General features: G+C 43.2%; 1 protein-coding gene across 4 annotated transcripts in view; it reads right to left on the bottom strand.

Moving 5' to 3' along the window:
- MTA1 (metastasis associated 1) overlaps window positions 1-13,655 on the bottom strand; it is a 140,666-nt gene that overhangs the window by 33,380 nt on the left and 93,631 nt on the right. For all 4 annotated transcript variants that reach the window (XM_019501989.1, XM_019501987.1, XM_019501988.1 and 1 more), the window contains exons 12-15: window positions 5,734-5,849; window positions 4,598-4,749; window positions 2,914-3,103; window positions 2,368-2,457 (exon numbers count right to left, since the gene is read on the bottom strand). In XM_019501989.1, coding sequence (XP_019357534.1) covers window positions 2,368-2,457; window positions 2,914-3,103; window positions 4,598-4,749; window positions 5,734-5,849 — 548 coding nt within the window. The remainder of the gene's footprint in view (window positions 1-2,367; window positions 2,458-2,913; window positions 3,104-4,597; window positions 4,750-5,733; window positions 5,850-13,655) is intronic.

The following is a 13,655-nucleotide window of genomic DNA, read 5'->3' as shown; positions in this document are numbered from 1 at the left end:
TTTTTTTTTTTTTTTTTTTTTTTAATTAATATGCAGTTAAAGAGTTATAGTCTGATGCCAGGCTACATACCAGTTAAGTTACTCATCTCCCAAAACACATTCAACTGCCAATAATGTACTACCAACTACATCTTGTACCAATACTGTTATTTGACAACCCCTCTCAAGGGATTCTCTCCTTTAAATAAAACTTATGATGCACATTTGCTATGACTTGCAGTATTAATACAGACTAATTCCATGGTTGCACATGGAGCATACTTATGTCCAGATAGGAGAGAACCACCTGCTGAGTCACTGCCAATGCCTAGATCTTACCTCAAGTTCTTGTACCCAAGTACTAATCAGTCTCCCACTTGATTCCTATGCCTCAACCATTTTTCCACTACAAAAAGTTTACTCTCAGAGGCTTATGTCCTCAAGAAAACAAGCCCCAGTTCATTGTCTAGTAAGCCCTGGTGACATATTGATCAGTTATTTGCCCCACTATACAGCGATTCTGCGATATGGATAATCTAAAGGGAGGTCCAACTCTTAGACAGAAGAGGTGCTGAAAGCCAAGACTAAGATGAAGAGAGACCATGAATGCAAGCTGCAGATACGGCTTTGGGATAGTAGTGATAGTAGCACTGCTCTATCTTCACAGAAGAAGCCCTGTATATTGGGGCTATTCACAACTAAGACAGGTAGATTGTGGGGAGGGGAAAGGATGGGGCTAGGGAGGGGATCACTCTCTCTCTCTCTCGGAATTACATCTGGTTAAAACTAGGGTGGGACTGTATTGTAAACCAAACCAGTCATTCACAGAAGGTTTCACTTGCATATCAAATCACCAATCCAGACACCAAAGGCAAAACAGAAAGGAGACTATATCACAGAGGCGGGCAATTATTTCAGGTGGAGGGCCACTGACCCAGTTTTGGCAGGCTGTGGAGGGCCACATGGGTAGCCCCACCCCTTGACAGGTGCCCCACCTCCTGGTCACCATCTTGGGACCAATGTCCCAGGGACAGCACTGGTGGGGCCCAAAGCAGGATGCAGGCTGGCAGGGGTCTGTGGAGCCAGGCTGGGCTGCACCAGCAGGGAGAGGGGGAAGCTGGCTAAGCTCCGTAGAGCCCTGGCCAGCTGGGACCCTATACCCCTGCCGGCCTTCTCTGGACCCCACTGGTGCTGGCCCTGGGGCACCGGTGCAGGCCCCATGCTCCCACTGGCTCCCCGCCCACTCACACTCAGTGCCCCCCAGCCCCGTGGTACAGGATGGGGGCAGTGCGCAGCCCCAACCCCCTGCTTGCCAGTGGGGAAAAGCAGCCCCTCGCCCACCCCATGGCCGGTGCTCCCTGCTACAGCTGCTTGCAGCCCACGCAGGGATGTCTGGAGCTTGGCAGTGGGGCTGGGTTACAAGGTGGTGCTGAGCGCAAGGGGGGAGGGCGGGAAGCAGCCCCTCACCTGCCCCAATCCCAGTGCCCCACACTGCAGCTGCTCACAGCCAGCTTGGGGCTACCTGTGCCTGCTCCAGACATCCCCGCGTGGGCTGCGAGCGGCTGCAGCAGGGACTCCTGGCCACGGGGGGGGCGAGGGGCCGCTTTTCTTCGTGCAGGGAAGGAGCCCAGGGAAAAGCGGCCCCTTCCTGGCTTCATGGCCGCTGCCCCCTGCTGCAGCTGCTCGCAGCCCACACAGGGTTGTCCAGAGCAGGCACAGGCAGCCCCATGTTGGCTGTGAAGAGCTGCAGCACATGGCACCAGCCACAGGGTGGGGAAGGGGCCCTTCCCTGCCCCCCTGCTCCTTCCCTGCCCGGGGTCCCACCCTTCCCTACTCCTTACCTGCAGTTCGGGCACGGGGCAGCCACGCGCTCCCAAACCAGAAGCCCCGGTAGGGGCTTCCAGCTGGGGGGGTGGGGCCAGGCAGGCCCCACTATTGTTGGAGCCTGGTGGGCTTCCCCTGGGTCCTTTCATTTTTGACAGGAACCAAGGGCAGAGAAATATTAATTTTCTACATTTATTAGGGGCCCTGCGGGCTCGATAGAATGGCCTTGTGGGCCGGATCCAGGCCATATTTTGCCCACCCCTGCTATATCACAACCCCCCAGAAACAGAAGTTTCCAATGAGGCAGTAGACACGTAGCAGTAAATTGTTAAGCTACCACATGTGTGTGAAGCAGGGAGAACAGAAAGAAAATGAGGGTGCAGGTACCATTTGAATCTTCCCATTTCAGAAGATGACAGTTGCCTATTAACTGAATTATTTCAGAATATTGACACTGTGTATTCTCCAGAATGATAAGGCTTTTTCAGAGAAATCTTATTTTTCCAGCCCAAGCACGATGAATATAGGCAAACAGCGAGACAAATTTGCCAATAATATTTTTACCTAAGTAACGCAGTACTGCTTCTAAAGGCTTTCGAACAACTTGCTTTAACAACAATGGATTTTCTGATGCTTCTGGTAAGCGTGCTGTACCTGCAAAGAATATATCAGGGTAAGAGGAAAGCATTCATATTACAACATCAATGTAATTCCCAGCTAAGTACACATCAACTCTGCTGGAGGGCTCTCTCAAACAGAATAATGTTTATGGAGTAGGTACACATTTAGGCAAGGAACACAAAGCAAAGGAACATACCCAGTATGGGTACAATGTTTTAAAACAAAGTGCAGTCTATCATTTTTAAAAGCTATTTGGAAAATACTGTAATCAATTAGGATAGTTCTGGAAAAAAAAAAAAAAAGACTTAGTAGGTTCATCTGTGTTTCGCTGTAGTATCTTTTCATCTTCGATGACCTACTGAGGTCCCTTCCAACCCTAACATCGATGAATCTATGAGACAATTCCATTTTTTCTCATATGGAAATAATTTCAAGTACTGGTTTCTCCCATTCTTAAGTAAGCAGATGTCAGGTCAGGCAAATACTCACACTCTGCTTTGATTGCTGCACTGTTGATAGGCAGATAGGGATGTCTTGCTGCATGCCAAGGGCGCAAAATATCTCGACATAAGCGTCTGGCAATCCTTGTCAGTTTTGTTGTATGTAGATAAAACGCTTGTCGTGTCTTCATGGCAAACTTTGGGCTCCCACTGTTTCGCACTGGCACACCATGAGGACTCTTAAGAAGAAGGAAAATGGAAAAAGCCTGAGCATCTCCTTATTCTGATAACTGATCTTAATTAGAAAGTCAGGAAGTAAACTCCACATAAAAATTCATTCTAAAATATTGATTCCCAAACAGAAGACATGAGTACTTCTGACACGTAACTTATTCCAACTCATTCTCATCTACGTCTTCCTATAAGACCCCATCTTCCAAATATTTTTAAAGGGGAAGGGAAGGAAAGTCTGGCCAGTCATAAAGTAAACTATTTGCTTCTGTGCAGTTGCAGTCTTGTGACAACAGTCAAAGAATCCAGACCTGTGTATGTTAGTTAACTCTGTACAAGAGATCTAACATAGCTCCCACTGAAGTCAGTGAAAAACTGATCTAAAATTGTGTGCCAGAATTTAGATTACAACAAACTACACAGTAAAATCAGACAGGGCAAAATATGAATCTGTCACAGCAGGCTTTGGAATTTGCAAAGAAACACTCAACTCAGATCTTTCAAATAAAAAAAAACCAAACAAACCAGATCTCAACAAGTCTACCCTAACTTAAAGCCTTTGTACAACTATTCATGGCTTACATCAGCACTACACTTCATTCCAGTAAGCATTCATTGTCATGATTTATGCACTTGCAAAATGAAAAAGAAGGTGTTTTCTTATTGGCCAGAAAGCACAGGCAGCCCCATTATCAGAATAAGAAGTAGGAAATGCCATTCTTGCCCTCCAATTTTTGTTCAAGGAGAAGCTGGTCTCCACATATCACTCCATAGATATTTTTCAGTTAGGAGAACATAGAGAATATGGGACAAGGGAAGCTGGCTGATTTTCAGAAACCAAAAGGCATGAAAAAGTGAAACTTGGGACAAAGAGGAGCTTGGAGATGGCACAGACTGACAGAAGGGTTCAGAGATTGAAGCAAAGGCAACAGTGTGAAGCAAGAAACTGGTAGGGATGATGCTAAACAATTTAAGAACTTAATAAAGCATTCTCCCCCGCCCCCCATCTGAAATGTTGCTTCTCTTTCTACAAAGGTGCACTTAAGTCTGAGTTTCTCTTATTACAGAAAGGCTTTATCGTAAATGACAAATCAAGAAAAAGGGAAAAAATAGAACCAACGTCAGTTTGAAGTATGTAAAAGGATTAAGAAAAACAAATCAAACTGAAATTTACTACCAAGATAAAAAGCATAATCAGGACTTTACTGTAGCAGAAGTGTCACATCCACCACTGATATTCGATTCAAATATCTTGTGGAACAAACCACATTTTTCAAAGAGGGCTAGTGATTTCTGGGCCTCCAATTTAACACATCCGCAGGGGGCCTGATTTTTAGACAATAATGAACATTCCATTGCATTAAGGTTTTAAACAGGTAAGTGCATTTTTACGTGGTGTAAGTAGTACTAAAAGAATGCTTTTCCTATTACTGTTAATGGGAACTGAGTTGTGCTGGAGCATGAACACATGTGTTAAGCAATCTATACTGGAGATTACCTACCATATTATTGCGATTTGGTCCTGGTCTTTCTCCATCTAATCGTGTTGGCATTTTCAAGCCACCGTATTTCTTCCAGTATGTCCAACAGGATGCACAGAGGCGACACTGCATGTTAGGGGGACCCCAAGAATACCACTGGTAAGACTGTGTGGCTAGGGATAACAAAGGTGGAAATTATATATATTCTTAAACAGAAACACTTCCAAGTTTATTCTCTTTATAACGATCTTCACCATTTCAAAGGAGAAAGAGACCACTTGGCTTCATACTATAAATAAAACTAGACAGCATTCAAAAACTCCAGGTTAATTAAAAGTTTAATCACCATCTTCATTGAATTATAATGATTTCAACACTAGCTGTTATCTTTTATTATATCACTTAAAAATAATGTGAATAAGGGACAGGGAGACTTCTTGACAATGCAACAGAGAAATGCAAATATCTCTATGCATATTAAGGAGACTGTAAAATATTTATTCTCTGCCCTATGAGCCCCCTCCCCAGCTTCCTCAATATGGCAAATTTATTACCAAGAAATAGAAAAGGTATCCATCATTTTGACCCTTCATATATTCCTGTATTCTGGCACATTCTGGTTCTCCATAAAGAAAAGAAAGTCATTAGGCCTAAACATATTAACAGATAACACCAAAGAAAATGTATGGAGGTAGACCAGGGGTGGGCAAAATGCGGCCTGCAGGCCAAATCTGGCCCGCCAGGCCATTTTATTCGGCTTGCAGGACGCCTAAAAAAAATTTAGAAAATTAATATTCGTTTGTCCCTGGCTGCCTGTCATGCAGCCCTCGATGGCTTGCCAAAATTCATGAGCGGCCACCCAAAATAACTGCCCGCCCCTGAGGTAGACTCTTCAAGACAGAGGAGTGTGGGGAAAGAGGAAAGGGGAAATCACCCAGACCTCTCCACTGAATTTATCACTTGTCTTCACCCAGAGCTCATGTATTATTCCATAGGAAACACCAGCTCTAAGACAACATCTTTAAAAATTTAGAAGAATTTATGTAAAGTAAAATGCTACCCAGTTCCACGCTTAACATACTAAAGCTTAACTTTACTCTTAATGCTACAATACTTATACTGTTCTTGGACAGCAACTACATTTTCAAATCACTTACTATAGCAGCTTTCACAGGCTCGTCCTGCTCCCGTGTTCTGTGCCTGCACTCCCGTACCATTTACCACTCCTGGCTTGACATTATTTACATTGATCTGGTTGGGGTTTGGCTTGTTACTTAAAACACAAAGCAAATACAAGTAAAAAGAAGTTAATTGATTGTTACATACTATTGTCTTGCATATTCTAAAAAAAGTGTGACCCTGAAGACCTAGATAATTCATAATTTTGTTATCCCTCCTCCCTTCCCCCCTCCAAAAAGTTACTTACCAGTAAAGCCAAGTTGCCCAAATACACTTTCTCTGCAGATTATGTATTAGTTGCACATCATTTCCCAGACACCCCAGACCCATTTAAAAGCAGTTAGTCACTGAGAACACATGTACACTTCAAAATCTGATCCAAACATTCTAACCTAGGTGACAAAAGGCCCAGGGCTACAGATATCCCTCAGTGCTTCTCAGCTTAAGCAAAATGCTCCTTAAGCTGCCAAAGGAGAGATGGAACAGAGAGAGAGGTCAAACCCACAGGATAACATAATTCATAGAATTATAAAGGAAATTCCTTTCTTCCTTTCTTAAAAAAAAACAAAACATTTCTCTTACAACTCCCCTCTGCAGGAGACAGCCTCTGTCTTTGGCACCCTTTGGATACTCCTGAGAACCGCAAAATTCAGCAAAGACCTAAGGTCTGCCCTCCTGGAACAAGCACCTACTGTAGCTCCAATACTAAAGAACTGTGCCAAGTGAAAGTTGAAGACTGAACTCTTAGATAACCCAAATGGACTCGTGCCAACAACCATCTGATTTCAATGCATTTGCTGTGCAATTTCCTATGCAAGATGTGAAGGGAAACATTAAGCCATGCAATCAACAGGGATTTAAGCATGCATTTTAAAGCACTACAGGTCCAAATAGAGAATCAGATTTATTTTGCAGATCTTAATAAATATAGTTTACAAGGAAGGTAGAAGACTGCCACCTGATTTTTTCAAAGCATTTAACATCAATTTTCCTTTCATTCAAAAACCTGCATACAAAAAGAAAGTTAAATAAAACTTGGTACATACAACAGAAGAATCCTGACCTCATTCCACTGGATGTGAAGTTAAGTATTGAATGAGGGAGGCTGATAGACAGCAAAGAACTGGGAGACATTCAAGGAAACTGAAAGGTGGCAAATCCAAGACTAATGAAAAAACACTCTACCATGCAATACATAACTGTGAAATTCACAACCATATGATTCTGCAAAAGGCAAAAGCTTAGCAAAACTGATTTGGGCATTTCTAAAGAAAACCTGAAAATTCACTCCAGTTATAATAGATAACAAGACTCCAGGAAGGGATACCCTCACTTCTTAAACCAGTATCTACTTAAGAGGAACAAAAGATGTTCTTGGCAGTAGACTGTCCTTTAACTTTCTACTGTTGTACATTTTGCTCCTTTGAAGAACCTGGAATTGTCTAGGGTCAGGGACAATCTACTTAAGGAACTCTTGGAGGGGCGGAATGTGTATAAATTAACAGGTCTGGATGCTCTTCATCCAAGGGTACCAAGGGAATTGGCGAGGATCATAGCAGGGCCCCTGGCATGGCTCTATGAGAGCTCGTGGTGCTCTGGCCAGGTCCCAGAGGACTGGAAAAGGGCAATGTGCTCCCCATTTACAAGAAGGGGAGAAAGGAGGACCCAGGTAACTATAGGCCAGTTAGTTTCACCTTGGTCCTTGGAAAGATCTTTGAGAAAATTATCAAGGAACACATCTGTGGGGGCCCAGCATGGGAGGTAATGCTCAGGGCCAACCAACACAGGTTCATTGAGGGCAGATCCTGTCTAACTAACCTTATGTCCTATTATGACCAGGTCACAAAGTCCTTGGATGCAGGTGATGAGGTAGATGTCATCTACCTGGAGTTCAAGAAGGCCTTTGACACTGTTTCTCACCCCATTCTCATAAAAAAAATGAGGCGACTGCAGCATTGATACCCACAGTCAGATGGGTGGCAAATTGCCTCAATGGTCGCACCCAGAGAGTGGTGGTGGATGGGTCATTTTCAGTCTGGAGGGATGTGGGCAGTGGAGTTCCCCAGGGCTCGGTCTTTGGGCCTGTGCTATTCAATATCTTTATCAGCGACTTGGAGGCAGGTGTGGAAAGCATGCTGTCCAAAGTCGCTGATGACACAAAGATGTGGGAGAAGTGGGCACGTTGGAGGGGAGGGAGAGAATCCAACTAGATCTAGACAGGTTACAGAGGTGGGCGGATGAGAATAGGATGGAATTCAACGCAGACAAGTGCAAGGTGCTGCATCTAGGGAGAAGGAACCAGCAACACACCTATAGGCTGGGGAACTCCCTTCTCAACAACACAGGATGGACATGAGCCGCCAGTGCAAGGAAGTGGTCAGCAAGGCTAACTGTACCTTGTTGTACATATACAGATGCATCACAAGCAGGTCCAGGGAAGTGATCCTTCCCCTCTATGCAGTGCTGGTCAGGCTGTAGTTGGAGTACCAGGTGCCACACTTCAAGAGGGATGTGGCTAACCTTGAGAGGGTCCAGAGGAGGGCCACTCGCATGGTCAGGGGGCAGCAGGCCAGGCCCTACGAAGATGGAATAAAGGGCCTGAATCTATTCAGCCTCCACAACAGAAGGCTGAGAGGGGATCTGGTGGCTGTCTATAAACTCACCAGGGGGGACCAGCGGAAAATAGGTGAGGCTCTGTTCCCCTGGGCACCACCTGGGATAACAAGGAATAACGGCCGCAAATTGATCGAGAGCAGGTTCAGGCTTGATATCAGGAGGAATTACTTTACAGGTAGGGCTTCCAGGATCTGGAATGGGCTTCCAAGGGAGGTGGTGCTCTCCCCTACCTTGGGGGTCTTCAAGAGGTGGTCAGATAGATATCTGGCTGGGGTATTATGATCCCAGCACTTGTTCCTGCCCAGGGCAGCGGGGCGGGCTTGATGATCTGTTCAAGTCCCTTCCGACCCTAGAAACTATGAAACTATGACTTGCTGAACTAAACAGACTCTGGATCAGACACTATGTGGCAATTTCTATGCTTCTGAGAAATCAAAATGCTCTTCCCAGTCGCTCAGGTTCTTAAAGGACATTTCTTATGTCCACCTGTTGTTGTTCTTCACATCTGGAAATCAAATTAAAACTTCTTGTTTTTCATGTCAAGGTCCTACTTTGTTCTGCTTCACCTATATCTCTGGCCAGGCTCTCCTTAGCTGATTCTTGCCTTATCTGTTCTTCCAACAAATGTGACCTTGACCATACTTCCATGTCCTCACTCCTCAGGCATCACTCAACTTTTATGCATGCAACCCCTTATCCTCACTATGTCCTCCCAAACTAGTCTACCAATTTACCTGTAATCACCACATTTGAGTCCTGCCCAGAAAAAAGCCAAAGTGAGAAAAAGCAACCAGACAATTTAAAATTCACAGAATCAAAACATAGATGCATTTGTGTCTTATGAGGAACTACATGATTTTTCTTTCATTCCCTTCCCTTACTTGCCAGTTTGTAACCCCGACTTGCAACACCACAGAAAGTCAATATTTTATTCATCTCTGTGCATGTTCCTCCAGTGTACAAAACAGCCAAGCACAATTCTAGGTCCTTTAAAAACATTGGTCTGTGTGTCTTCTAATGATCTCTAGCGAACTGAAGTTGCTCCACATTAAGAAGTTTTTGTTGCATTATTTTTCTTTTAAAATGGCATGGAATTCCAGTCAAAATATCCATATTAAGAAAGGCTGTAGTAGGCATGGTTAAGGTGCCTTAAGCATTACAACCTGGCAAGTTTCAGTACTTTCAGACTTTTGAGTACTTCACCTTGCAAACTTAATGCATTTTTTGTACATAAAAATAATCAGCTAGAAAAAAGTTCTCTTTATTGCCTTCAATTCTAGAAAGAAGGAAACTTTTTTCCCACAATGACTTTACATGGGAGACCTCTTCAAAAGATGAATAGAGAAGGAAGCTGTGAATACTACAGATCTAGGAGTTCTGAGAACACATCAGTACATTGTAATTTCATCCCATGTCAGAAAGATGGAGAGACAGTCATCATGGAAAGCACAACCTGATGATAGCATGGTTTTTACAGCTCCCCATCACCTTGGCTGATGAAAGGCAGCATCGGGGACAGAAAAGCAGTGTCTGCTCAGACACACTATTACTGCGTATAATTTGACTTTCTAGTTTTATTTCTATAGTAAGACAGATATTCCAAGAGGCATCCTGTAGAAGAATGGGAGTCATTTCCTCAAATGTAAAAGGCTACCATCCTATTTGGAGGACACACAATTGTAGGGAAGCAAAGACCTAGCAGCACTTCATTTCCTTAAAGTGTCATTTTAATATACAGAATCAAATCACCTCACTTCAAAGAGATTTATATGTAAATACCTTTTTGAATTTCCCTCTGCGAAGACAGCCAAAAGAAAGTGATCTGCATTCTATCAATTGTAAATAGTCGCTTCTGGCCTTATAAACAATGGCCTAGTCTGTCTCAGTGGGCTGGAGTGACAGAGTGGTTAAAAGCATCTTGCTGCAGTTCCAGAGATACATGTTAAAGCCCTGCTCTGGACTAATGCCAAGGGCTGTCCTCAGTGAGCCCAGCTGCTTATTCAGGCTGGGGAGTCCGAGGCAACTGGACATGGCAGGTGCTATAATCACTCCACTATGTGCTTGTTAGCTCTAGAAACAAATGAAGCCCAGCTGGAACGATAACCCAAACCCCACTTCATAAATGCAATCCACAGAATTTCTTGCATAAGTCCAGAATTCTTGGTTGAGTTGTATCATCTTTAGAAAGGACAATGTTGATTTAAATGTTTCAAATGGTACAGAATTCGTCTCATCCACAAATAAGATGTTCAATGGTTATTTACCCTAACTGCTTGGAGAAAAAAGAAAGCTGCACTTTATTTCTAGCCTGGATTTATTTAGTTTGCATTTCCAACCACTAGGTCCTATTCCACTGTGGTTGGCTAGATCAAAGAGCTCTCTGTTTCCCTCTTTATGGAGTATTTCCAGGCTATAAACCTAGTCACTTCAAACATTTCTTGGAAAAGCTAAATAGATCATTCTTTAATATCATTGTAATGCAGATTTTCCAGACAAAAATCATTCTTGCATCTTTTCTCTGAAAACTTTGAAATCTGTCAACATCTTTTTTATAGTGGTCTCACTAATGATTTACACGGGTCCTACCACCTCTCAACTGCTACTTGATAGTCCCCCCAATTTATACATCTGAACTGTATTAGCCTTCTAGCGACTGCACCACACTGGGAGTTCATTATCACCATCATGACCTTTACCCAAATCTATTTCAGAGGAATCGCTGTCAAGAATACAGTTCCCTTCCTTATAAGCAATGTCTACATTATTTGTTCAAGATGTAGGAATTTCTCCTCATACAGTGATGCAGCAAGGTATTATAGAAGTGTGAAGACCTAATTTGATCAGTAAAACTTTCATTATAGGTGAGAATGCAAGAAGAGAGATTTCACTGAGACACTCAGAACATTGCTGCATTTGCAGGTTTTCCATTACAAATATTGGTCTTATTCAAAAACCGGTAATTTGAGACAAAAAACACAGAGCCCCAATGAATATTCCCTTTATAAAAATAGAAGCACAAATTTTTCCTTAGGATACTAGGAGTAGATGCTATGATCAAACAGGATAGATAGCCATATTTCTATTGTTTCTGAACCCAAAAATATCTAAAAATATAGAAGGCCTCTTCTCCCTCTCCCTTTAAAAGTGATCAAGCTAGAAAAAAGGATCCTTAAAAAAAGCTTGGCGCCAGCTTTAAGAATACATCACCTAGAGGGGTCATCTAGTCCAGTCCCCTGCTTAAGGCAGGATCATCCCTGACTAAACCAAGACAGCCAAGTGTCTGTCTATTCCACAATTTCTCTAGGTAGCCTGTTCTAGTGCTTGACCACCATTACAAAATCAGAAAGTTCCTCCTACCCGGTTACTCTCACTGGAAACAACTGTACAAGAAACAAAAACGAATCTGTGTCCTCTGAAGTCTGAGAAGGTTGACACAAAAGAGTGTCCCCAGGCTGTATTTGCCTAAAGGCATAAACTGTGTAACAAGGTGCCTTCAAATTGCCTCATGTAGACAGAGACATCCTGAAATTAGTCAACTATTTGTCCCCAGAGGTGAATCAGTACCAGTGGATGCACTTAAAAACAGAGATAAGTTGCGGATCTACCTCAGATGTCAATACATGAGGATTAAATCAAGTGAGCTTTTAAGGACTGCTGTAGTTGACAGTCCGAAGGCCTAGAAACAGGTTGCAAACAATATCTTCGTGTGGACCATTCCAAGACACTTGCTTATACAGAGGAACTGGTAAACCTCTTGCTCCTCCTTACAAGTATAAAACATTTTGGTAAGGTCAGTAATTTCTTCCCAAAGACATCATAATAAAAAGGAACTAAAAAATACTTCTGCCAATGGATTACCAGGCATTCCTATTGTTCAAATATAAAATGAAGTAGCTAAAGTTTCCCCAACCTATTATATCCACTGGTGTATCCTATTACACTTAGTTCATAATACAAAATTAAAATGGAAGCAGGAACTGGTGTCTTGCTTTCTCTTTTCTGGAGACCAAATACATTTTACTGATTACAGAAAAAAAATGGCTGCAGTCACCCAGGTACCTCCAGCACATGCTCTGGTCCCACCATGAGGAATAAAGAATTTGGAGCAATATCTTGATAAAAAGCAGCACTTCTAAATTTAATTCATGTGCAACTTTGTCAAGCCCGTGACTTGTGCATTTGAAAACATGCATCTAAGTAAAGCTACTTTGTGTCCACTTTTGAAAACAGCTAATGAGTGCTAAAATTTCTCAGACATTGAAAAGATAAATTCTTCACTAACATTAGAAAGAGTGGTGTCCTAACTAGCGCAGCTGCAAAAGAGAGGGACGGAATATAATTATGCATGGAAAATTCCCTGGTTTCTACCAGATCTTTAAATAGTTCTCTAAAAAAATTAAATGAGTCAATAAAGGTTTTATTTCAAACCATGCAATAGGCTCCCTTGTCTGTGACCACAACCCAGTTTTTTAGATTATGCCTTCATTCTCCTCTTCAGCAAAAAAGAATACTCTCCTACTTCACAAGTGTCTTGCAAGAAATTTTATCTTATATCTGTGAAAATGCTTTGAGATTCTCAAATGAAAGACATTAACAGTACACAGTATTTATTTTAAGATCATACTTTTCAAAAGTGGACTGGCTAAAGTACAACAATATACCTTTACGTGTTAGTTTTTTAAAAAAAGACAAGGAAAAAGTATTGCTGGTATATAACAACTTATTATTTCTGATATAATCACTTTTTTGCATGCAATTTTAGGTCAAGCTCTAATGTGACAGTGTCACGGGGGCACTTGGGTGCCCCGTTCCTGAGTAAGGATTAGAGCAGCTGCCAATCACCAGGGCAGCTCAGCTGTGGGTTGCAGGAGTAACCAGCTCGGCCATGTGACCGGAAGGGGGCAGGGCTGGGCTCTTACAAACAGCTAGGCCAGAGCCTGGCTGGGACTTCCCTTCTGGCAGCCTGCGTGTAAGAGCGCTGTGGGAGAGCTAGGCCGAGCAGTGCCGCTTGGCACATAGAGGGCTGCATTATGGTGCAGGAGGAGAGAAGCCTGACCAGAAGGCTTTGGCCCGAGAGCCAGGACGGCCGGGACTTGATGTAGAAGCCGGTAGGCTTATGATTTTGGTTGCAGCCGGTTGGCTCATGATTCAGTTGTGTATATCATCCGGAGGACCGGGTGAGGCTGTAGGGGTGTGAGGAGGCCTCACAGGAGCTCCCCAGTAGTCTGGGGGTTCCTGGGTGCCCTGTGCGGGCACCGAGCAGTGCCGGGAAGGCGCAGCAGCT

Source organism: Gavialis gangeticus, unplaced genomic scaffold (assembly GCF_001723915.1).
Source record: "Gavialis gangeticus isolate Ggan-Ray unplaced genomic scaffold, GavGan_comp1, whole genome shotgun sequence".
In the NCBI taxonomy this organism is placed as follows: domain Eukaryota; kingdom Metazoa; phylum Chordata; order Crocodylia; family Gavialidae; genus Gavialis; species Gavialis gangeticus.
Note: the sequence above shows the minus strand (reverse complement) of the source record. Positions and strands in the feature narration are given on the sequence as shown.